Raw genomic sequence first — 24772 nt, forward strand, 5'->3', positions numbered from 1 at the left:
AGGATAAAGTAATCCTTCTAACCCCCCCCCCCCCCCCCCCTTAAAAGATTTAGATGCACTATTGTAAAGTGGTTGTTCCACTGGATATCATAAGGTGAATTCACCAATTTGTAAGTCGCTCTGGATAAGAGCGTCTGCTAAATGACTTAAATGTAATGTAAATGTACTGCTCATGGCAAATACATTTCACAAAAATCACACAAACACATCAATCTAAATAAAAATCATTTATTTTGATTAATATTATTATCATCATTCTACCTAGAGCAGAGAAAAGGTCCACCATGCCACTTCAGTACTACAGTGTGTGGAGGCTGAGCTCAAGTCTGCCGAGGGGCTGAATACTGAAGACAGACGGACAGACAGACCGAGGGAGGGAAGGCGGGGGGCAGGCTCACGCTCCTTTTCATTCTTCATGCTTAGTTTAACGAGGGAGGGGGGGGGGGGATAATGACAGGAAAGTATCCTTTTTTTCTAGTCTTTGAAACTTTCTGTTTACCTAATGATATAAGGAAGGGGGGCAGGGGCAGAGGTGAGATATCAAGCTCATTGGTCTGGCTGCTTCACATGTAACTGGGGCAAACCAACCATAGACTGACACAGAGGAGGGTGTTAGTGTGTTCATGTATGTGTGTGTGTGCCCGTATGAACATCTGAGTATTACTGGTCGGCGGTGCTTTGATCCATTGTCACTGTACACTTGAAGAGGTTTCTGCCACAAAGGGGTCAAAATTTGAGGTAACAAATGTTCTTCTGAAAGACAAAAAGGGAAGAGAAATGATACTGTTGATGCTTATTTATCTTAAGAAATGTAAAAGTGATTTTATTAAAAATATTTAAATTTTAAATTTCTTTCAGACCAAAAGAATGTCAAAATGTACAATAAGACCAGTGTTGGTGTTTCTCTCACTCACCTGCTTTCATCGAGCTGTAGTGGATCCACTGGACACCATATTGCCATCCGCATTAGAGAGAGACTGTTCCTTCAGCACAGGATCTGTGTAGAAGAGTCATCATGTTAAAGATCATATCCTCAATGCCATAATAACCGGCAATTTACAACAGAGGTAGTCAACAGGAATCGTTCAGGTTGTATTACTCACAGAAGTAGGGGTGCTCCATGGCCTCTGTGGCCGTCAGTCTCTGCTGGTGGTCGTAGCGCAGCAGCTTATCCAGCAGGTCCAGAGCCTCGGGGCTCACTAGGTGCTGGTTGTCTGTCTGGACAAACTGCTCCCAACGTTTCCGTGTCTGCCTGAGGGGGGAGACAGAGAGCTAACTTACCCTAGGCTGTCACTTCAATACAACAGTATTATCACCTGGGAAAGAATGTTTCCTTTTCTGGATCTATAAGGCCACTGTCTGATAAAGATGGTCTAAATCTATAGGGATTCATCTAGCGGAGAATTTGTACTTGTGTGGAACTGACCCATCTCTATAGTCTACACTCAGTTAAGTTAAATACAGTGCATTCAGAAAGTATTCACACAACTAGACTTTTTGCATATTTTGTTGTGTTATAGCCTGAACTAAAAATAACAAAAATGGAATTATGTTCTTAAGACATTTGTACAAATTAATTAAAAATGAAAACCTGAAATGTCTTGATTGAATAAATATTCCACCCCTTTGTTATGGCAAGCCTAAATAACTTCAGGAGTAAAAATCTGCTGAAAAAGTCACATAAATCGCATAAACTCACTGAGGATGGATCGACAACAATGTAGTTACACAATACAAACCTAAATAACAGAGTGAAAAGGAAGCCTGTTCATAAAACAAATATTCTAAAACATGCTTCCTGTTTGCAATAAGGCAGTAAAGTAAAACTGCAAAAAACGTGGCAAAAATGTACTTTATGTCCTGAATATTAAGAATTATGTTTGGAGAAAATCCAACACATCACTGAGTAACACTTTCAAGCATGGTGGTGTCTGCATCATGTTATGGGTATGCTTATCATCAGCAAGGACTAGGAAGTAAAAAAATATATATATATATTAAATGGAATAGAGCTAAGCACTGGCAAACCCCTGCAGGAAAATCTGGTTCAGTCTGCTTTCCAACAGACACTGGGAGACAAATGAACAGGTAATTATAATTTTAGGTTATTACCTTTCAACAGATAATAACCTAAAACACAAGGCCAAATATACACTGGAGTTGCTTACCAAGATGACATTGAATGTTCCTGTGTGGCTTAGTTACAGTTTTGATTTTAAAAATTGGCTTGAAAATATTAGCGACTTGAAAATTACTGTATTGCAATGATCAACAACCAATTTGACAGAGCTTGAAGAATAAAACAATTTTAAAAATGTGCAAATATTGTACAATACAGGTATGCAAAGCTCTTAGAGACTAACCCAGAAAGACTCACTGCTGTAATCACTGCAAAAGGTGATTCTAACATGTATTGACTTAGGGGTGTGAATACTTATGTTAATTCGATATTTATGTTTTTAATTTTAAATAAATTTGCTAACATTTATAAAAACTTGTTTTCACTTTATCATTATGTGGTATTGTGTGTAGATGGGTGAGAATTTTATTTTATTTAGTCCATTTTGAATTCAGGCTGTAATATAACAAAATGTGGAATAAGTCAAGGGGTAGGAATACTTTCTGAAGGTACTGTACGTGTCTCAATGGCACTCCCTGTTGGTACTCACTGGCCAAGAAGGTCCTTGAAGCGTGGGTCCAGTTCAATGTGGTATTTGCGCAAGTAACCAAAAAGCTCATCTGTCCCCAGGACTTTGGCAATTCGGACCAGCTGAAATCAGAACAGTGTCAATTTTACATTTGTGTTTGTTTGTTTTAGGGAATATTTGTTCATGTACAATCTAATTTGGTAAGTACATGTTATCATCAGGTAGTGAATGTGTTATCTGCTCTAATAGATTGTAGCAGTCAGTGTTATCATATTATGAGAGGTCTAGATGAGACAAGTAAGTAGTTATAAAGGGTGGAATAAGATGGGTTGTAGTGAGATTAAAGGAAGTTCGGTAGTGACAACAGAAAGGGTCAGTTCATTGGTAAATGAATTGGATACCTGGTCATAATTGTCCTGACCATGGAAGAAGGGCTCTTTCTGGAAGATCATACTGGCCAGCATGCAGCCCAGACTCCACATGTCCAAACTATAGTCATACATCTGACAGGAAACCACAAAGGGCATCAGTTACGGTTATACATCAATACACAAACAGCTACCAATTACAATTAAATTGGTACACAATAACACTGGAGCACTATTCATTTACAGGATGACTTTGTGTCAGTGTGTGTGTTTGCTTGCATGTGCTGGGGATTTACCTGGTAATCCACCAGTAACTCAGGTCCCTTAAAGTAGCGAGATGCTACTCGGACATTGTATTCCTGTGCAGGATGGTAGAATTCTGCAAGGCCCCAGTCTATCAGGCGTAGCTGCAGCACAAAAACACAAACCACATAGTGTTAGAATAGAAACCACACTGAAAATGTGGCACACAAGGGATATTGCTGCAGCTACTAAAAAAGTTTTGATGTCCTGTATGTGCCCTGATGCCATCTGGTGGCAATGAGAATACTGTATTTGACAAAGACTAAAAGAGTTATAAACTGCCACTCAATATTGCCGAAGAAATAACTGAAGTCACTTCAGACAAATCTCTGACAATTTATGTAAGCTTTGTAGACTTCACAAACAGCTTGAGCAGAGCCAAAAAACTTTTGGACAAGACACATAACATCATCTGACTCCGAGATTACCAAGGTTCTACACAACTAAGGTTGAAAAAGGTTAAGAGCTCCCCCTACCTTCCTCATCTGGTGGTCAATCATCACATTGTGGGGCTTGACGTCACGGTGCATAATACCCATACTGTGACAGTAGTCCAGAGCCTAAAAACACAAATCATGTCAGAGGCAGCAAAATAATGACTAGACACCACAAACTAATCCCACAGTTCGGAAGGTAAAAAGGTAGGACTGGGAGTGCATGTGAAAACACACAGGGTAAAACTGCAAGGCTCACCTTTAGTAGTTCATACATGTAAAAACGTATATCAAAATCTGTTAACTTCTGGTAGAGCTCCTGGGGAGAGAAGAAAAGTTTCAGATTTAATTTGCAGAAAGCAAGTATGTGATGCATGCATCCATGATGCAACACACACTGTTTAACTAAACATCCTTCAACCAACCATACAGACACACAGAAACACATTGGGTGCAACATTCTCTGGACAATGCAATGCTAAGTCATGGCTACCAACACGGTATTTGAAACTAATAAGCTATATAAGCCTTATTGGATAACATGACCAAGTTTCCACACTCATGACACTATCCCAAACCAGTAAATCCCCATGCCTAGAGGGAATGATTCTACCTTAAAATCTGTGTTATTGATGCATTCAAAGACAAGAGCAGGCGTTCGGGACTGCAGAGAGAAATGAGAGAGAGAGAGAGAGAGAGAGAGAGAGATGAGACAGAACACAGGGGGGGGGGGGGGGGGGATCAGAGAAACGTGGAAATATTCCAATCTCATTGATAAATCAAACATTAAAAATGACATCAGGCTATGAGCGATATTTACTGGAAAGAAAAAGTAGAGCACACATCATTGTGCAGTGGCTTAACACCCATCACACACAGCAGAAGCACATCAACACAGATAAAGCATGAAATAATATAATTACAAGGCATCACATCCCAATTTTGTCCCAGCTGCTATTGAAATCATGTGTTTCGTAATTAAAGATAAAGCCATTTTAATATTAGCCTTATTAATTCCCATGATCAAAATTCCCATTTCTGTTATTGTAGGTGGCAGCATAGTGAACATGTGATGAAGAAATGATATCTCCCTTGCATCCATAAACATTCTCAAAATAACCCTGCCAAAATGTGAGAAAGACTGAGTCCTGTTTCACCTGCTTCTAGATCATTAGTCAGTTAATTTAGTTAGTCTAAGACTTCATATGTGAGTAAGACGACTAGTTTGCAGAACTTTCAAACAGTCAAGTGAACTCCCCTAAAAGAATATCAAACACGTTCACAATCTGTAAAGTTAATTGTGCTGATATTATAAAGTGTAAGAATGTTAATTCAACAGCCATTATATGTATAGGAACATTCACAAAATGAATTCACAATATAAACAAACAAATCTTATCTTTGAAGGGGTAAGGAAGTGGCCAGGTAATCAGGTGACTAAGAACTAGCCCATGGCTAGAAGAAAGCAGAGCTGTAAGACATACCACAGGGTCTTTCACTGTGTCCACCAATCGGATGATGTTGGTTCCCCCTCGCAGATTCTCCAGGATCTTGATTTCCCGCTTGATTTTCTTTTTCTTGACAGGCTAATCAGGGTCATAATAACAGACATACAATCAGACCAGGATGTAGCCTAAACGTTTGACCATGCCGGATGTAACTTCATTTATAACAACATATAGCCTAACTGTAATGGTGACAGCATCATCCAGGTATCCACCTTACCTAGATACTTAGATGTTTTCCTGGTTGATTCTTACTTAGACTAGGAGTTTAAAGAAAACAGACCACAAATCCACGTCTACTGGGGCATACAGACAAACAAAGCAGCCCGTGAACATCTTACCTTGAGGATCTTGACCACCACCTTCTCATTGTTGTTGATGTTGATGGCCTCAAAGACCTCACTGTACTTCCCCCTGCCGAGCTTCCGCACCAACTGGTAGTCTTCCTGGTTACTAGATGAGCGAGAATAAGGGAACAGATACAGAAAGTATTCATACTCCTTGACTTATTGCACATTTTGTTGTGTCCCCCTCACCCATGTACACACACACCCCATAATGACAAAGTGAAAACATGTTTAAAAATGTTTTTGCTAAATAGTTGAAAATGAAATACAGACACAGTGGATTCGGAAAGTATTCAACATTTTGTTACGTTACAGCCTTATTCTAAAATGTATTAAATAGTTTTTTCCCCCTCAATCTACATACAATACCACGTAAATGCTAATTTATTTAAAAAACAAAACTGAAATATCACATTTACATAAGTATTCAGAACCTTTACTTTGGCAGCGATTACAGCATTGAGTCTTCTTAAGTATGAAGCTACAAGATTGGCACACCTGTATTTGGGGAGTTTCTCTCATTCTTCTCTGCAGACCCTCTCAAGCTCTGTCAGGTTGGATGGGGAACGTAGCTGCACAGCTATTTTCAGGTCTCTCAAGATATGTTAGATCGGGTTAAAGGACCAAAGCCACTCCTGCGTTGTCTTGGCTGTGTGCTTAGGGTCGTTGTCCTGTTTGAAGGTGAACCTTCACCCCAGTCTGAGGTCTTGAGCTCTCTGGAGCATACCCTCAGCATGATGCTGCCACCACCATGCTTCACCTTTTCCTCCAGACGTGACACTTGGCATTCAGACCAAAGAATTCAATCTTGGTTTCATCAGACAGAAGAATCTTGTTTTTCATGGTATGAGAGTCGTTTATGTGTCGTTTGGCAAACTCCAAGCGGGCTGTCATGTGCCTTTTACTGAGGAGTGGCTTCCGTCTGGCCACTCTACCATAAAGGCCTGATTGATGGAGTAATGCAGAGATGGTTTCCCTTCTGGAAGGTTCTCCCATCTCCACAGAGGAACTCTAGAGCTCTGTCAGAGTGACCATCGGGTTGCTTGACCAAAGCCCTTCTCCCCCGATTGCTCAGTTTGGCCGGGGGCCAGCTCTACAAGGGTTCTTGGTGGTTCCAAACGTCTTTCATTTAAGAAGGATGGGAGCCACTGTGTTCTTGGGGACCTTCAAAGCTGCATAATTTTGTTGGTACCTTTCCCCAGAACTGTGCCTTGACACAATCCTGTCTCAGAGCTCCACAATTACTTTGACCTCATGGCTTGGTTGTTGCTCTGACATGCACTGTCAACTATGAGACCTTATATAGACTGGTGTGGGCCTTTCCAAATCATATCCAATCAATTGAATTTACCACAGGTGTACTCCAATCAAGTTGTAGAAACATCTCAAGGATGATCAATGGAAACAGGATGCACCTGAGCATCATTTCGAGTCTCATAGCAAAGGGTCTGAATACTTATGTAAATAAGGTATTTCTATTTTTTGTTTGTAATAAATTTACAAACATTTCTAAAAACCTGTTTTCGCTTTGTCATTATGGGGTATTAGTGAGTCTTGCTGGCTATGTCTCTAAGACCTTTCCACACCTGGATTACGCAACATTTGTCCATTATTCTTTTCAAAATTATTCAAGCTCTGTCAAATTGGTTGTTGATCATAGCTAGACAACCATTTTCAGGTCTTGCCATAGATTTTCAAGTAGATTTAAGTCCAAACTGTAACTTGGCCACTTAGGAACCGTCATGGTATTCTTGGTAAGCAACTCCAGTGTAGATTTGGCTTTGTGTTTTAGGTTATTGTCTTGCTGAAAGGGGAATTAATCTCCCAGTGTCTGGTGGAAGGCAGACTAAACCAGGTTTTCCTCCAGGATTTTGCCTGTGCTTAGCTCCATTCCATTTACTTTTTATCCTGAAAGTCTCCCGTCTCTAACAATTACTAGCATACCCATAACATGATGCAGCCACCACTATACTTGAAAATATGGAGAGTGGTACTCAGTAATGTGTTGTATTGGATTTGCCCCAAACATAACACGTTGTATTCAGGACAAAGTTAATTGCTTTTTGTAGTATTACTTTAGTACCTTGTTCCAAACAGGATGTATATTTTGGAATATTTGTATTCTGTACAGGTGTCCTTCTTTTCATTTTTTCAAATAGGATCCATCCTCAGTTCTCTCCTATCAAAGCCATTAAACTCTGTAACTGTTTTAAACTCATGGGGAAATTCCTGGGCGGTTTCCTTCCTCTCCTGCAACTTCATTAGGAAGGACGCCTGTATCATTGTAGTGACTGGGTGTATTGATACACTACCCAAAGTGTAATTCATTAACTTCCCTATGCTCAAAGGGATATATTAAATGTCTGCTTTTTTTACCTTCTTTGTGATGCATTGGGGGGGGGGGGGGGGGGGGGGGAATAGTCTTTGTGGTTGTATATGTGTTTGAAATTCACTGCTCGACTGAGGACCTTACGGATAATTGTATGTGTGGGGTACAGAGATGGGGTAGTCATTCAAAATATATATTTTATTGTTAGACATAAAATACTGTAAAAACACTAGTAAATCAGCTCCAAGTTATTTTAATTTTGGAAATCTGTTCCAAAGTATTCTTTTTGTGTCAAGAACTGCAACGCTGCTAGGTTTTTCACACCTAAAAGTTCTGTGTGTATCAAGAATGGTCCACCACACAAAGGACATGCGCTTCCTGGGAATGGCGGGGTACTACCGTGCTTTTTGTAAAAACTTTTCGGTAGTAGTGTCCCCACTGACCAATCTGTTGAAGGCCAAGGCTGAATTTATCTGGTCCACCCAGTGTCAAGAGGCATTTGATGCAGTTAAGACTCTTTTGTGTTTGGCACCTGTGTTGGCAGCACCAAATTTTGGGAAACCTTTCAAATTGCAGGTAGACGCCAGTCAAATCGGTGCTGGGGCTGTGCTTCTCCAGGAGAATGACGACAAGGTTGAGTGTCCAGTCAGTTTCTTCTCCCGAAAATTTAATAAGTATCAGAAAAACTATTCTGTAATTGAAAAGGAGGCTTTAGGTCTCATTTGGGCTTTACAGCACTTCGAGGTCTATGTTGGTTCTGGTTTGACCCCTTTAACTGTGTTCACTGACCACAACCCACTTGTTTTTCTGAGGTCTCTGCAAAACCCAAACCAGCGCCTGATGCGTTGGGCTTTGTTCTTGCAACCTTTCAACCTTGATATTAGACACATTAGTGGTAAGGATAATATCATTGCTGATGCTCTGTCCCGTGCTCCTTTAACCTAGCTTGTAGCTTTTCTCTGCTGACCCCTACGGGCTATCTGCGCCTCTTTTCTCTTAAATTGCTCCCCAGGTACCAGGGCTGCTGAGTTTGAGGGGCGGACAGTCAACTGGGGGACACGGAGATACTGCTAGGAGCCGGGATTGTTTTGTTGTTTATTTGTTTTTTTGGGAAATTTGAATTATTTTGAATATGTTGGAGGAAGTTGGGTTGAGGGTGGGACCCTCATTTTAAGGAGGGGGGTGTCACGGCTCCTCCTCTGCAGTGCAGGGGGCGGTTCCTCCTGCAGGCAGAGGAGGGTCGTTAGTGATTGGAGCCACCTGGGCTCAGGGTATAAAGCTGTCACTAATCACTCTTGCTCTCTCTCTCTCTCTGCTCCTCCAGGTATGCTCATGATTTGTTTGTTCCTTTTTAGTTTTGCATAGTTTTCACTCAGTCATGTTCACACACACATATTCATGCACCCATGCACTTTACATACACCTTACATTATGATACATCCACACCTCATTCCTATTTCTTAGTTTAAGTTAGTAGTTGGTTTAATAATAAAGAACACTTTTGAATTGGCCTATACCTGTTGTTCGTGTCCTCTCATTTGTCACAGGCTATGAGCCGGCGTGTGACACATACCTATATAACGTAGGTACATGATGTAATGACGCCACTTAAAATGTTGCGCTACACGTGCAACACAGAATTCCTAACATAGGAGGATCGAGCAGTCATTTGACAGAGTAAGAACATTTCAGCGAGACAACGGAAAGGAGAAATACATTAAAGCCAAGACAATGGAATTAATTGCCCTTGAAAATGAACCGTTCTCTGTTACATAGTAATAGCGTCACTGCTATTAGCTTCACGACATACATACTATGGGACGCCGTTTGGGTCTTTGTATGTCAAAAAAGATACAGTAGCACTGTCAAAGCTGTACAAAAAAGTCTGCAAACGAGCAAACACCGGCCACGAACGATGTGTTTACAATACCGCGTTGGTAATAAATCATTATATGTTCGACCGCAAATTCTGGGGTATCTAGCTTTAGCTTGGTACCTAGCTAGCACCATTACAACCAGCCTGAAAACAATGACCAGTAGAAACTGCAGTCATTTTCATTATTCTTAGCAATGATTTAGAAATCCTTGTGGTTGCAGGCAGCCTAGTGGTTAGAGCGTTGGTATCCGAAAGGTTGCAAGATCAAATCCCACTGTTCCTAGGCCGTCATTGAAAATAAGAATGTATTCTTAACTGACTTGCCTAGTTAAATAAAGGTAAAATACATTTAAAAAAGTAATAACTAAGTTGCAACTTGTTGTTTGCCTATTGAAAATAAACTTCAGTTCATGAAAATAAATAGCTAGTCAGCAATTTAACCCTGTTGCACAAAGCTAACGTTATAAGCAGTCAGCTAGCTTCATCTGGCTAGTGAAGCTCGACCGGCCCGGGTTATGTGTTGTGAAGGTAGCCACAATAAGGATTAGGCACAATAAAGGAATTTGCGGTTTGCCTTCAAAATGAAATGGGTCTGACCACCATTAATCAAATAAGAACGGTTTTATAAATTAGGGTTGTTTTAGATGACGACACCAAGATTATGACGTTTTGCTATGTTTTTGGAGAAGAACATTGTTTGCATCCATGAACAAGGAGGTCTTGAGATTTTAGATTTAAATACTCTAAATAATACTTTTAAAATAAATTGGATTCTGAAGTATGTTAAGAACCAGAACAGTATTTGGAATATCTTCCCTAAGTATTTATTTGACTCTGTTGGTGGTTTAGAATTTTTGCTTCGATGTAATTTTGATATTGATAAAATCCCAGTAAAGTTGGCCAAATTCCATAAACAGGCAATTTTACCTTAGATGTTAGCGTATAAACACAATTTTTCCCCTCACAGATACTTTTTATGGAACAACAAAGATATATACAATTTAAAAATAAGTCTCTTTTTTTCCCGTAACTGGTTTGAGAATAAAATTATTTTGGTTGGTCAGTTACTGAATAAGAATGGGAATCTACTCTCATATGGGGAATTTCTTGATAAATTTAAAATTCCAATAACCCCCAAAGAATATGCAATTGTTTTTGATGCGATTCCAGAGGTGGTTGTATCTCTTTTAAATTCCTCTGTGGTTGATGTAAGTAACACAATATATTTTCATGTAAATCTATTCATTGGCAATATTAACATCAATGATAAATGTAGTAATAAACAGATTCGGAATATTGTTTGTGATACTACAATTCCCTCAGCAAGATTCTTTTGGTGAAATATCTATGGTGATATACAATGGGAAATATTGTATCAGTAACAAAGTAAAGGAAGTTTCATTTAAAATGTTACATAGAATTTATCCTGTGAAACATGTTTTGGAAAGATTCAAGCTGATATTGAATATAACTGTGATTTCTGTGGAATGGAGAAGGAGACCATTTAACATTTGTTTTTTGCCTGTATTTATAGTACAATGTTTTTGATTGACATAGAGAATTTTGTTACAGCAAAAATAGGACCGGTGGTACTATTTAATGGCTTTGATATGATTTATTTTAGAAATTCTGACATAGATAAGATGTAGTAAATTTAATTCAATTGCTAATAATTCTAGGTAAATTTCACATTCACAAATGGTCTAATTCAAAACCTAACTTTTTTCACTTTATAAAATGAGTTTAAACAATATGGCACCAGTTTAACTAAAATTAAAAACAAAAAGGCAATTAAAACTTGTATTATTAATGAATATGATTTGTTTATTTAGGATTCCTGGCAATGTAAATAGTTTGTTTGTATGCTTGTTTGCATGTGACTATTCATCTGTTTGTTGATATTTGTTAATAAAAAATAAAAATATATAAATAAATAAAAATAATAATTTTAAAAAATGGTTTGCATCCATGAGCTAGCTAGCTTTTTTTTAATGACCAGCACTGTAAGTGCGTGAGACAACTTTACAAGCATCATAGCATACGTATCGATGAATCTTGTGACGAGTGATAGTGTAATCAATGTGTAATAACTACGTGAAAAATGATGAACGCGTTAAATTATTATGTGACGTGCAGTCAAATTTAGGTCCTGATTGGTCAACAGGCTTATTTGACATGTCAAATAGTGTTATTTGACACGCAAAGACCCAAACGGCGTTCCATATAAATCCTGGTTGAGAATGAAACGACTGAACAATGAACAACGAAACAGCACAGCAAGTAAGTGAAAGAAATAGGTTGATTGTTTTACTGGTAATGGGGACATACGTAAATGCCAAAAAAATAACTTATTGGTCTGTATGGTTTGTGTGTAACCTTTATTTAACTAGGCAAGTCAGTTAAGAACAAATTCTTATTTATAATGATGGCCTACCCCGGACGACACTGGGCCAATTGTGCGCCGCTCTATAGGACTCCCAATCAAGGCCGGATGTGATACAGCCAGGATTCGAACCAGGGACTGTAGTGACGCCTCTTGCACTGAGAGGCAGTGCCTTAGACCGCTGCGTCCGTGTGTGTTAACTATTTAACTGTACTAGAATTCTTAAAACGCCGCTAAAATTTTAAATATCGGTATCGTTTTTTTTTTGGCAAGGAATATATTGGATATCGGCCAAAAATGTAATATTGGTCCATCACTAATTCCTATATGATTAATTTAGAGTTAATATAACTGTCACGCCCTGGCCTTAGTATTCTTTGTTTTCTTTATTATTTTAGTTAGGTCAGGGTGTGACATGGGGAATGTTTGTGTGTTTTGTCTAGTTTAGGGTGTGTGTATTGTTTAGGGGGTTTTGTAGTAGGTATGGGGTAGTGTTCAGTGTAGGTGTTTAGGAAAGTCTATGGTTGCCTGATTTGGTTCTCAATCAGAGACAGCTGTTTATTGTTGTCTCTGATTGGGAGCCATATTTAAGGCAGCCATAGGCTTTAGGTGTTTGTGGGTAATTGTCTATGTGTAGTGTTTGTTGTCAGCACTATTTTGTCATATTAGCTTCACGGTCGTCAGTTTGTTATTTTGTTAGTTTATGTATAGTGTTCGTTTCGTGTTTTCTCTCTTCTAAATAAAAGAAGATGTATTTTTCACACGCTGCGCCTTGGTCCTCTCTCTCTCCCATAGACGATTGTGACAGAATTACCCACCAGAATCGGACCAAGCGGCGTGTAAAACAACAACGGGAGCAGCGCATAAAGGATTCATGGACATGGGAGGAGATATTGGATGGAAAGGGACCTTGGGCACAACCGGGAGAATATCGCCTCCCTCGTGAAGAGCTGGAGGCAGCTAAAGCTGAGAGGCGGCGATATGAGGAGGCAGCACGGAAACAAGGCTGGAAGCCCGTAAGTCAAACCCAAAAATTTCTTGGGGGGGGGGGCTCTCGGGTAGTGTAGTTGGGTCAGTCAGGAGACGTGAGCCAACTCCTCCTGCTTACCGTAAGGAGCTGATGAGGGCGGATTTGGAGGTGAGTGACGCAGAGACAGTAAAGGAGTTAATGGAGAAATTGGAGGAGAGAGTTATGAGGGATGTACTGGTTTGGTGCATGAGGCACGGCATCCGTCCGACTGAACGTGTTGGTGAGTTAATGTCACCGGGAAAAGCTCTCCATACTCGTCCTGAGGTGCGTGCTAGCCGTCTGGTTAAGACAGTGCCTACACCACGCACAAAGCCTCCTGTGCGTCTCCAGAGTCCTGTGCGTCTTCAGAGCCCTGTTCCTTCTCCACGCACTCTCCCTGTGGTGCGTGTCTCCAGCCCAGTGCCTCCAGTTCCGGCACCACGCATCAAGCCTCCTGTGCGTCTCCAGAGCCCTGTACGCACTGTTCCTTCTCCCCGTACTCGCCCTGATGTGCGTGCCCTCAGCCCGGTACCACCAGTGCCGGTACCACGCACCAGGCCTATAGTACGCCTTGAGAGTCCAGTGTGCCCTGTTGTTGTTCCCCGCACTAGCCTGATGGTGCGTGTCATTAGCCCGGTACCTCCAGTTCCGGCACCACGCACTAGGCCTATAGTGCGTCTCAGCCGGCCAGAGTCTGCCGTCTGCCCAGCGGTGCCTGAACTGCCCGTCTGCCCAACGGCGCCTGAACTGCCCGTCTGCCCAACGCCGTCTGAGCTGCCCGTCTGCCAAGCACCGTCTGAGCTGCCCGTCTGCCAAGCACCGTCAGAGCTGCCCGTCTGCCAAGCACCGTCAGAGCTGCCCGTCTGCCAAGCACCGTCAGAGCTGCCCGTCTGCCAAGCACCGTCAGAGCTGCCCGTCTGCCAAGCACCGTCAGAGCTGCCCGTCTGCCAAGCACCGTCAGAGCTGCCCGTCTGCCAAGCACCGTCAGAGCTGCCCGTCTGCCAAGCACCGTCAGAGCTGCCCGTCTGCCAAGCACCGTCAGAGCTGCCCGTCTGCCAAGCACCGTCAGAGCTGCCCGTCTGCCAAGCACCGTCAGAGCTGCCCGTCTGCCAAGCACCGTCAGAGCTGCCCGTCTGCCAAGCACCGTCAGAGCTGCCCGTCTGCCAAGCACCGTCAGAGCTGCCCGTCTGCCAAGCACCGTCAGAGCTGCCCGTCTGCCAAGCACCGTCAGAGCTGCCCGTCTGCCAAGCACCGTCAGAGCTGCCGTCTGTCCCGAGCCGCTAGAGCCGTCCGCCAGGCAGGATCAGCCAGAGCCGTCCGCCAGACAGGATCAGCCAGAGTCGTCCGCCAGACAGGATCAGCCAGAGCCGCCTGCCAGACAGGATCAGCCTGAGCTGCCCGTCTGCCAAGCACCGTCTGCCAAGCGCCGTCTGAGCCGCCCGTCTGCCAAGCACCGTCTGCCAAGCGCCGTCTGAGCCGCCCGTCTGCCAAGCGCCGTCTGAGCCGCCCGTCTGCCAAGCGCCGTCTGAGCCGCCCGTCTGCCAAGCGCCGTCTGAGCCGCCCGTCTGCCCAGCGCCGTCTGAGCCGCCCGTCTGCCCAGCGCCGTCTGAGCCGCCCGTCTGCCCAGCGCCGTCTGAGCCGCCCGTCTGCCCAGCGCCGTCTGAGCCATCCGTCTGTCCCGAGCCGTTCGTCAGCCAGGATCCGCCAGAGCCGCCAGTCAGCCAGGATCCGCCAGTCAGCCAGGATCCGCCAGAGCCGCCAGTCAGCCAGGAACAGCTGAACAGCTGACAGCCAGCCATGAGCAGCCAGATCCGTCAGCCAGCCATGAGCAGCCAGATCCGTCAGCCAGCCATGAGCAGCCAGATCCGTCAGCCAGCCATGAGCAGCCAGATCCGTCAGCCAGCCATGAGCAGCCAGATCCGTCAGCCAGCCATGAGCAGCCAGATCCGTCAGCCAGCCATGAGCAGCCAGATCCGTCAGCCAGCCATGAGCAGCCAGATCCGTCAGCCAGCCATGAGCAGCCAGATCCGTCAGTCCGGAGCTGCCGTCCCTCAGTCCGGAGCTGCCGTCCCTCAGTCCGGAGCTACCACTCAGTCCGGAGCTACCCCTCAGTCCGGAGCTACCCCTCAGTCCGGAGCTACCCCTCAGTCCGGAGCTACCCATCCGTCCGGTGGCGCCCTCTGGGATGGTCTTCAGTCCGGGACTTGCTACAAGGGTCGCCGCTCCAGAGGCGCCACCAAAGCGGGTATTGACAATGGTGGAGTGGGGGCCACGTCCCGCACCCGAGCCGCCGCCATAATAAGGCCCACCCCGGATCCTCCCCTTCTATGTCAGGTTGTGCGGTCGGAGTCCGCACCTTTGGTGGGGGGGGGGGGGGGGGGGGGGGGGGGTACTGTCACCATAGGCTTTAGGTGTTTGTGGGTAATTGTCTGTGTAGTGTTTGTCGTCAGCACTATTTTGTCATATTAGCTTCACGGTCGTCAGTTTGTTATTTTGTTAGTTTATGTATAGTGTTCGTTTCGTGTTTTCTCTCTTCTAAATAAAAGATGTATTTTTCACACGCTGCGCCTTGGTCCTCTCTCTCTCCCATAGACGATCGTGACAATAACTTTAGTTGTTCCACAAACATTGGGCTATGTTTTTATTTTTGATGCGACTAATAAGGATTTGAAAAATAGTCCCTTTGAAAGGCATGAGCTCTGCTTAGTTTTTTGCACAGGCTGTACACACTATATCAGTCACTCATTCACATTTTGACAAGCACTTGATAATGCCTAGAATTTAACTCCGGCATCCCGTTTGTGTGCAGTAATGCACCCTAAAAGAATCCATGCCGTTTGCAGCCAGTGGCCGTTGTGCCCTTCTCCCTGAGTGCTGCACGCTCCAACACATGATCGGGTCTTTCTCACAGGCCACAAGTGAAAACAGACACATCGGGGACGCAACTGCGCGTGTCCTTATCCAATTCCGAGGTGCATATTGAAGATATTGGAAGAACTGTCCACATTTACTTTGTCAGCCAACAAGATGAGTAGGCCTAACGAACAGCAAAAGCACTAGCCTATGTCAACCTACTATCCCCCATAGTACAAAGGTCAACCTATTCTACTCTGTGCGAGAAATAAATATTCCAAACATAGTATGGGACAGTTGTGGAATGCAATGTATTCATTTGGAATCTAACCACTAGCATCAAAAAAAACTTTTACGCAATGTGGCTTACGCAACAGATCAGAACATTTAGCTTAAAATGTTGATAAACTATTAGGCTATATCTTCACATTATAAGCGCAGCAATGCACACATGGTAGTAATCTATAAATGCAAATGTTCCATTAGCGGGAAAAAACATAAAAAGTGACTGCAAATGTAATTATGCATGTAATGCTTTTATTATAAAGGTGCATTTTTATGGTGAAAATGATCTTCCCCAAATTTGAAACTCACGTGCCGCTCATGTATTCCAGTTAATCTGCTTTACAAGGCGTGTTGAGCCTAATGTGCTTAATTTTAAGAAGTTATTTGGCCACTTTAGATGTGATACAAAGCTTATTAAAACATAGGCCTATGGGCTAGGCTACATGGGGTGTGCGACTATTATTCGAAAAAGTAGCAAGAAAAGGCTTTGTTTCTTATGCTGGGCATCATTCACAAGTGATAAGCAATATTGTCACCCATAATCTTTATTTAATTTTGTAATTACATATACTAAATAATGTGTGAATGGAGGACGCTTTTCCCTGTGGTTCATTTTCATGCCAGCCAGGTAGGTTATACTGCTGTTGTAAATATAAGCAATGTGCTTAATGTTAGGAAAGTTAAGAAATACACAGAGTAGGCCTAGCCCAGACATGGGCAAACTACGGCCCGTTAGGCTTTTTAATCCGGCCCGCCGAACTTGTCCAAATTATAGTAAAAACCTCATTTTTTTCCCCTTTCCCTGCAATGCCCACGTTTCCCCAATAGATGGCGCACTCAAAACACATTGACCGTTGTTGGAGTGGCGCGTATTTCTCTTTATTTCACTTTCATTTTCACTTCGTTTCACGTCACCATTAAGCCCTTCTGTGAAAATGAGCGGACCAAAGAGAAGGAAAGTGGACAGCGAATGCCGAGTGTTTAATAAGGAGTGGACAACAAAATACTTCTTCACTGAAGTCCGATCAACGGCTGTATGTCTGATATGCCAAGAAGCTGTTGCGGTTTTCAAAGAGTACAATATCAGCCGTCACTTTGCCACGAAGCATGCAAACTATGCTAGCAAGCAGTCAACACAAGAACGGGCGGCTACTGCTCAGAGGTTGGCAGCTAATTTACAGAGTCAACAGAACTTTTTTCACCGACAAACTGCAATTCAAGAGTCAAGTACCAAGGCAAGTTATTTGCTGGCATTCAAATTAGCAAAGGCTAGCAAGCCTTTCTCCGAAGGCGAGTTTTTGAAAGAGTGCATGGTAGAGACAGCAGGTCTCTTGTGTCCGGAGAGCAAAGCCAAGTTTGAAAAAATCAGTTTAGCACGCAGGACAGTGACTCGCCGCGTGGAACTGATTGACGAAGATATAGTCAGCGAGTTAAACATAAAGGCGGAGTCCTTTAAGTTATATTCGCTAGCACTGGATGAAAGTAACGACATAAAAGACACTGCTCAGCTCCTAATTTTTATCCGAGGGATTAACGACAGTTTTGAGATAACGGAGGAGCTTTTGAGCATGGAATCACTGAAAGGGAAAACGCGAGGAGAGGACTTATATGAACAGGTGTCTGCTGTCATCGAGAGAATGAAGCTACCTTGGAGTAAACTTGCCAATGTCACCACGGATGGATTGCCAAATTTAACTGGAAAAAACATCGGGCTGCTGAAAAGTGAAAGAAGAAAACCCTGACCAGGATGTTATTTTACTTCACTGCATCATTCATCAGGAGTCTCTGTGTAAGTCTGTATTGCAGCTTAATCACGTCGTGGATCCAGTTGTAAAACTTGTTAACTTCATACGAGCAAGGGGACTTAATCATCGTCAGTTCATTATGTTCCTGGAAGAAACTAATGCGGATCACCAGGACCTACTTTACCACTCTCGCGTCCGCTGGTTAAGTTTGGGGAAAGTGTTTCAACGAGTCTGGGAGCTCAAAGACGAGATTCGCTCATTTTTTTATTTAATGGGGAAATCCGAAGAATTCCCCGAGCTGAGCGACACAAACTGGCTTTGTGACTTTGGGTTTGCTGTGGACATATTTTCACACATGAATGAGCTGAACGTGAAGCTACAGGGGAAAGATCAGTTTGCGCACGACATGTACACAAATGTGAGAGCCTTCAAATCCAAGCTGGTTTTATTCTCCAGGCAAATGTCAAACAAATCTTTCACACATTTCCCCACACTAGCCGTGCAGAAAGAGGCCGCCCGAAATGCGAAGAAATACTGCAAATCACTGGACGATCTGCACAGAGAATTTTGCCGTCGGTTCTGTGATTTTGAAAAAATTGACAAGTCACTTCAACTGGTGTCCTGTCCCCTGTCACAAGACCCCGAATCAGCACCGCAGGAGCTGCAATTGGAACTGATCGATCTTCAGTCTGACTCCGTCTCAAAGGAGAAGTTCAAGTCTCTTAAACTGAATGACTTTTACGCTTCACTTAACGAGACCGCGTTTCCAAACCTCCGGAGGACGGCGCAGAAGATGCTGGTGTTGTTTGGCTCGACCTACGTGTGTGAGCAGACGTTTAGCGTCATGAAAATCAACAAAGCCCATCACAGATCCAAGTTAACTGACCAACACCTCAGATCTGTCCTGAGAATTGCCACAACAAAACTAACTCCAGACTTTGATGCACTGGCAAAAAAGGGAGACCAACAACACTGTTCCCACTGAAATGGTGAGTTTTTCTGCTGTGTTATGAAAAAATGCATATGGAAAGTTTGGAAGTGCGTCTTTTAATTAAGAGCAATGCGCATTTACGCACAGCAACGGTACAGTAGCTTTATTAACACGCCGCACATCGCTCTTAATTTAAATTTAAATTTTCAGCTGCAGGTAGGATATTTAATACAGCCTATGTCTGTGTGCTTGGCAACGATACACGTGTACTGTTTGCGCGTGAAGGCGAGGGCGTCCGTGGCGAGTTTGTAGAGCGCGCGGTCAGGACAATCCATCCATGATTTTGCGGAGTTTAACACAAGTAGATATTATTGAGCTTGAGTATTTCGTTGTGTAATAATATGTTTTGAATGTTGAAAGTGATTCCATTTTTCAATAAATGTTGATTTCTTTAACTTTGCACCTTCGATTGAAACTTATTAAAAACAGACGCAATCTTGATAAATCACAGTGCGTATGTTATTTTAATCTATTTACATTTCCTCATCCCGGTATCTGCGAAATAGTATGTAAATGCCATATCTTGCATATTCCTTGAGACAAATTTATTAACTGATAAGGGCTATTTTTCACATTTGAAAGACAGTTAATAAATTGGGTTGTAGTGTTCTTACTGTGCTATGAGGTTTGCACACACTACATTTAATGCTTTAGTATATCCGGCCCAAACACTCCCTCCAAATGCTCCTGGCCCGGCCCCTCTGTCAAATTTTAGAACCCATTGTGGCCCGCGAGTCAAAAAGTTTGCCCACCCCTGGCCTAGCCTGTAGAAAGCAAATCCTCCTCTTTGTAGTAGAGGCCATTACTCTGTTTTCTTGCACAATTGCATAGCCTATTGAAATGTTGCGCAACATGAGCTCTGATTAAGTATTTGATTAGATTTTCAAAAAAACATTTGCATGGATGTCAAAGTGAATAGAGTGACAAGAGTGTTGAGTAACAGGCAGTTTGTCACGATCGTCTTGAGGATATTGAGTGGACCAAGGCGCAGCGTGTGAAAAATACATGCTCTTTTATTTAGAGACGAGTGAAACACGAAACGAACACTTACAACAAAACTAAACAAAACAACAAACGACCGTGAAGCTACAAACGTAAGTGCAATAGAAAAAGCTACAAACTTTCTACATAGACAATTACCCACAATACCCAATGCCTATGGCTGCCTTAAATATGGCTCTCAATCAGAGACAATGAAACACAGCTGCCTCTAATTGAGAACCAATCTAGGCAGCCATAGACATACAAACACCTAGACAAGACACTGACCCATTTAACATACAAACCCCTAGACAATCCAAAAACACATACATTCCCCATGTCACACCCTGACCTAACTAAAATAATAAAGAAAACAAAGAATACTAAGGCCAGGGCGTGACACAGTTAGCAAGTTTGGTAGGCTACTAATGACCATCAGCAGCATCAGAGCTTGGAGAAGCCTAATTACCGTGACAGAACAGTCATGTGGATTTTGACTGCTTTCATGACTCGTGACGGCCGGTGTGTTGATAATACGGTCACTGCAACAGCCCTACTCATGGGTAGGTGTCAGTAAGAGCTGGAAGAATTGACATTAACTGGATATTTAGAGAGAGAACGGCAGAGCGAGGGAGAGGTTATCCAGACTGTTAAAACAGTCTTGGTTTGACCACCAGACAACAGAAAGACAAAGAAAACTGCTAGGAGCTGAACCTTTATTTAACTAGACAAGTCAGTTAAGAACAAATTCTTATTTTCAATGACAGCCTAGAAACAGTGGGTTAACTGCCTTGTTCAGGGGCAGAATGACAGATTTTTACCTTGTCAGCTCAGGGATTTGATCTTGCAACCTTTCGGTTAGTAGTCCAACGCTCTAACCTGCGCGACTTATTTGGCAAATCTGTCCATAATTCTGTCCTCCGGATTCCTGCTTACAAGCAAAAACGAAATCAGGAAGTACCAGTGACTCGCTCAATACGGAAGTGGTCAGAAGACGCGAATGCTACGCTACAGGACTGTTTTGCTAGCACAGACTGGAATATATTCCAGGATTCATCCAATGGCATTAAGGAGTATACCAGCTCAGTCGCCGGCTTCATCAATAAGTGCATCGACGATGTCGTCCTCACAGTGACCGTACGTACATATCCCAACCAGAAGCCATGGATCACAGGCAACATCCTCACCGAGTTAAAGGCTAGAGCTGTCGCTTTCAAGGAGCGGGACACTAATCCAGACACTTACGAGAAATGTCTCTATGCAATTTCTCACCGACAACGATGGGAGAGCCTATAGGGAGGAGGTCAGAGGCCTGACAGTGTGGTGCCAGGACAACAACCTGTCCCTCAACGCGAGCAAGACAAAGGAAATGATCGTGCACTACAGGAAAAGGAGGGCCGAACACACCCCCATTCACATTGACGGGGCTGTAGTGGAGCGGGTCGAGAGTTTCACGTTCCTTGGTGTCCATATGACCAACAAACTATCATGGTCCAAACACACCAAGAAAGTTGTGGAGAAGGCACGACAATGCCTCTAGTCACCCAAGCCATAAACTGTTCTCTATGCAACCGCATGGCAAACGGTACCAGAGTGCCAAGTCTAGGTCCAAATGGCTCTTTAACAGCTTCTACCCCCAAGCCAAAAGGCTGCTGAACAATTAATCAAGGCCATACCCCCCCACCCACTTTACCCCTACCTACATGTACAAATTACCTCAACTAACCTGTACCCCCACACATTGACTCGGTACCGGTATGCCATTAATGTTATTTTATTGTGGTATTTTTATTTTATTTTTTTACCTTATTTTATTTTGTATATTAATTTTTTTTATTTTGTAACTTAACTCCATCTTCTTAAAACTGCACTGTTGGTTAAGTGCTTGAAAGCGTTTCACGGTAAGGTCTACACCTGTTGTATTCAGCACGTGACAAATAAAATGTGATTTTAACTTTCATTATCCTCCCTCCTTATGAGGGAGAGAAATTTGAAAATATCTTACAGATATGTGGGTTTTTGGTCACGGAATTTCAAGGCACAAGGCAATATTTCATAAACTTACAGAAGGTAAACAATTTCTCTAAAACTAAAGTGTTGATATTAGTTGGCAGGGGTCTTTATGTCAACATTGTGTTTTGATGTATTTCTGATACCCTTAAAGACTTTTTCTGGTAGAAGAATTCTAAGACCCCTTTTCCATCTGTTTATCAAGAAAAATGTATCTATCTATGCCTTTAATTTCCCCAAAACATATTTAGCTTTCATTTGACATCCAATTTGATATGCTCCTACGAAGTTCACATGTTGCTTATGTGGAAATATCGAAAAGTAGAAAATAGGAAGTAGCTATAGTAGTAAAATTCACAAGCGTCATTCGGTACTGCCTTGTCAGCGTCAACTAGGCCTGCTCGATCTCGCAGATTGATGACTTTCCCATCCCAATCAAGAGTGACATAACCATGCACGTTCCCGACAAAACTTTAGGTCTCCAAAAATACACATTATTCTCCAGAATAGGTCGTTTTCAAAAAACGCCTTATTGATACTAATTTATTATTATGATATATAATATATCAATATCGCATCCGCCCACAAAGATCCAAAAGCAATCGAACAATATTATGGCCATTGGAACATAATCCAGTAAGTAGTAAAATATTATGTGCCGGTGTTGTAGTAGCTGGACATCGCTGAGTATTTAGACATACAATAAAACAAAAGACAAATAGAATACACGTATCGACATCAACAGTGTTATCATACGGTTGATAAAGCATTTGCCAATAAAATACTAAATAGTGCATTATGATGTTTTAATATTTTGGTCTTGAATATCTAAACATCTCACCTCCAGCTAGGCACGTGGGCTTCATAGTCCCAATATTCCCTGCTCTTCAAAGTGTTGACATCGGCGTACACCCGAGATTTACTGCCGGCCGCAGGGCCGGGCATTGCGAGCACCGGAGCACCGTCTGTGTGGAGGATTCGATTGCCACAGAGCTCTTTTGCTGGCAACACAGACCACGGTCTTCGTGTCGGAGCCCGAGGTCTCGCGCTGTCCGAGTAGGAGGGGTCCTATTATCTGATATCTTCCCCACGAGAGATGACCACAGTGTGCTGCGAGCAGTTACCACTGAGCAGCGATCGTTGCACAGATTGCCAGAAGCAGCTAAACCGAATTGGGTTTCAAGGTTGATGGGGAGGAAAGGGGCCGTCAGATATAGCTAGTGTTAACTAAGACGGCTGGGAGGAGAATTAAAATTAAGTGTTGAGGTAGAAAGGAAAAATCACGAACTGGTACTATTTACGTAAAATAAGTTTAAACATTGTATTAAAACGGACCAAAGCAGTGACTGAGATGCCAGGCTTTGGGAAGTTTATGAATGAAATTATTGCGGGTTAAAACCACGAGGGCCTTAAATACCGAATCCGATGCAGGGATCCTACAAGAATAGTCTTGCGATGGCCCTCCCAAGTCAACAATCTTCCAGCGGTGTGGATGGATGTGATGAGGAGGAATTGAATGGGCAAGTTGGGGTTTACAGCTCACCCCTAGCTACTGGGTATTGCCTAGTAGCTACAGCCGGTTAGAGAGGGGGTGGAGTAGAAATCGATGTTGTTAGCTAGTATGCTAACGCAGAGAGAATTGCACCACCATTGAGCGCCGGTGCAGTGCACCCTCGCCGGGGCGCGTAGCATATGAAAGCGGAGGGAACACCGCTTCAAAATCCCTTGAAAAGCCTGTTGGAGGTCGGGTTTTGAGGCTTTCTCTTAGAAACGCCCCGGTCCTTATTCCGAACCGCAGGGAACCGGATTGCGATTTAAGGCGCACCCGGAAACGAACACCATCTAGATACGCTTGTGGAATGGCCATATCAAAGACAGTACAGTATGAAGATAAGCTAAAACTGCTTCTGCAATTTAAATCCCCGATCACGTTTGTAGGCGATGTCATGGCGACGTTGGCTAGCAAAGCTCATGCGTAGAGACACGTTATACGGTCTAATGGTCGTCTCGCGCCAAGTGCACAGTCGTATCAAAGACACTTTGATATAAAGACAAATATGAAACCGTTTCAGTTAATCACTTTCACGAGGTTGGAGTAGTAACATGTTCATCTACTTTAGACATTGGCTCGAATCTAGGTTGTGTCTTTAGAATTCGATATAAAAAACAACAACTAAGGAAGACATTTTCACTTCTCTCATTGACTTTTCACTTCTCTCATTGATTCTCATCCCAGACCCTGGCCTGTTTGTGCTGTTTCGCAAACGTTCCCGGAAGTCTCGCGATGTTGCACTTCTAGGTTTAGAAACTCTGTGGCCACATGGCTCCAGCTTCAGCTAAGGCTGCAGCGCCTTCTAGTGTGTAGGATATACAAATGCATTGGAAACAATTGTTCCATCACTAACCATGTTCACATCCAGTTTTTATGAGATTAAAATCATACCATTTTTTTTAATCACCACAGCTGTGGTGGAAACAGATAGTTTCTGTAAAATTGTATAAATGGCAACAGATAATTTGTTCATTTGACATGGTGGGATCTATTTGTGTCGGTAAAATTAATTATCTGATGGAAACGCTTTTATGCGCAAATATTAATATAACCATCATATCAAAGTACATTTGGAGTCACGCGATTGGTGTGTGGTCCTCCCACTACGACCATGCAGTTATTAGTCTACAGATTGAATACAATTATGATTAAC

General features: G+C 42.9%; 1 protein-coding gene across 1 annotated transcript; it reads right to left on the reverse strand.

Moving 5' to 3' along the window:
- Positions 1–212: 212 nt before the first annotated feature.
- LOC129867189 (casein kinase II subunit alpha') lies at positions 213–23939 on the reverse strand. Its single transcript, XM_055940417.1, has 12 exons — positions 22909–23939; positions 5600–5711; positions 5238–5339; positions 4367–4417; positions 4013–4072; positions 3796–3879; positions 3313–3423; positions 3050–3151; positions 2670–2770; positions 1104–1252; positions 915–997; positions 213–753 (listed from the first exon to the last, which is right to left on the reverse strand). The coding sequence occupies exons 1-11, from the start codon at positions 23010–23012 to the stop codon at positions 921–923; spliced, it is 1053 nt and encodes a 350-aa protein (XP_055796392.1). The 5' UTR covers positions 23013–23939; the 3' UTR covers positions 213–753; positions 915–920.
- Between the last annotated feature and the right edge of the window lie 833 nt (positions 23940–24772).

Source organism: Salvelinus fontinalis, chromosome 12 (genome assembly GCF_029448725.1).
Source record: "Salvelinus fontinalis isolate EN_2023a chromosome 12, ASM2944872v1, whole genome shotgun sequence".
NCBI lineage: Eukaryota > Metazoa > Chordata > Actinopteri > Salmoniformes > Salmonidae > Salvelinus > Salvelinus fontinalis.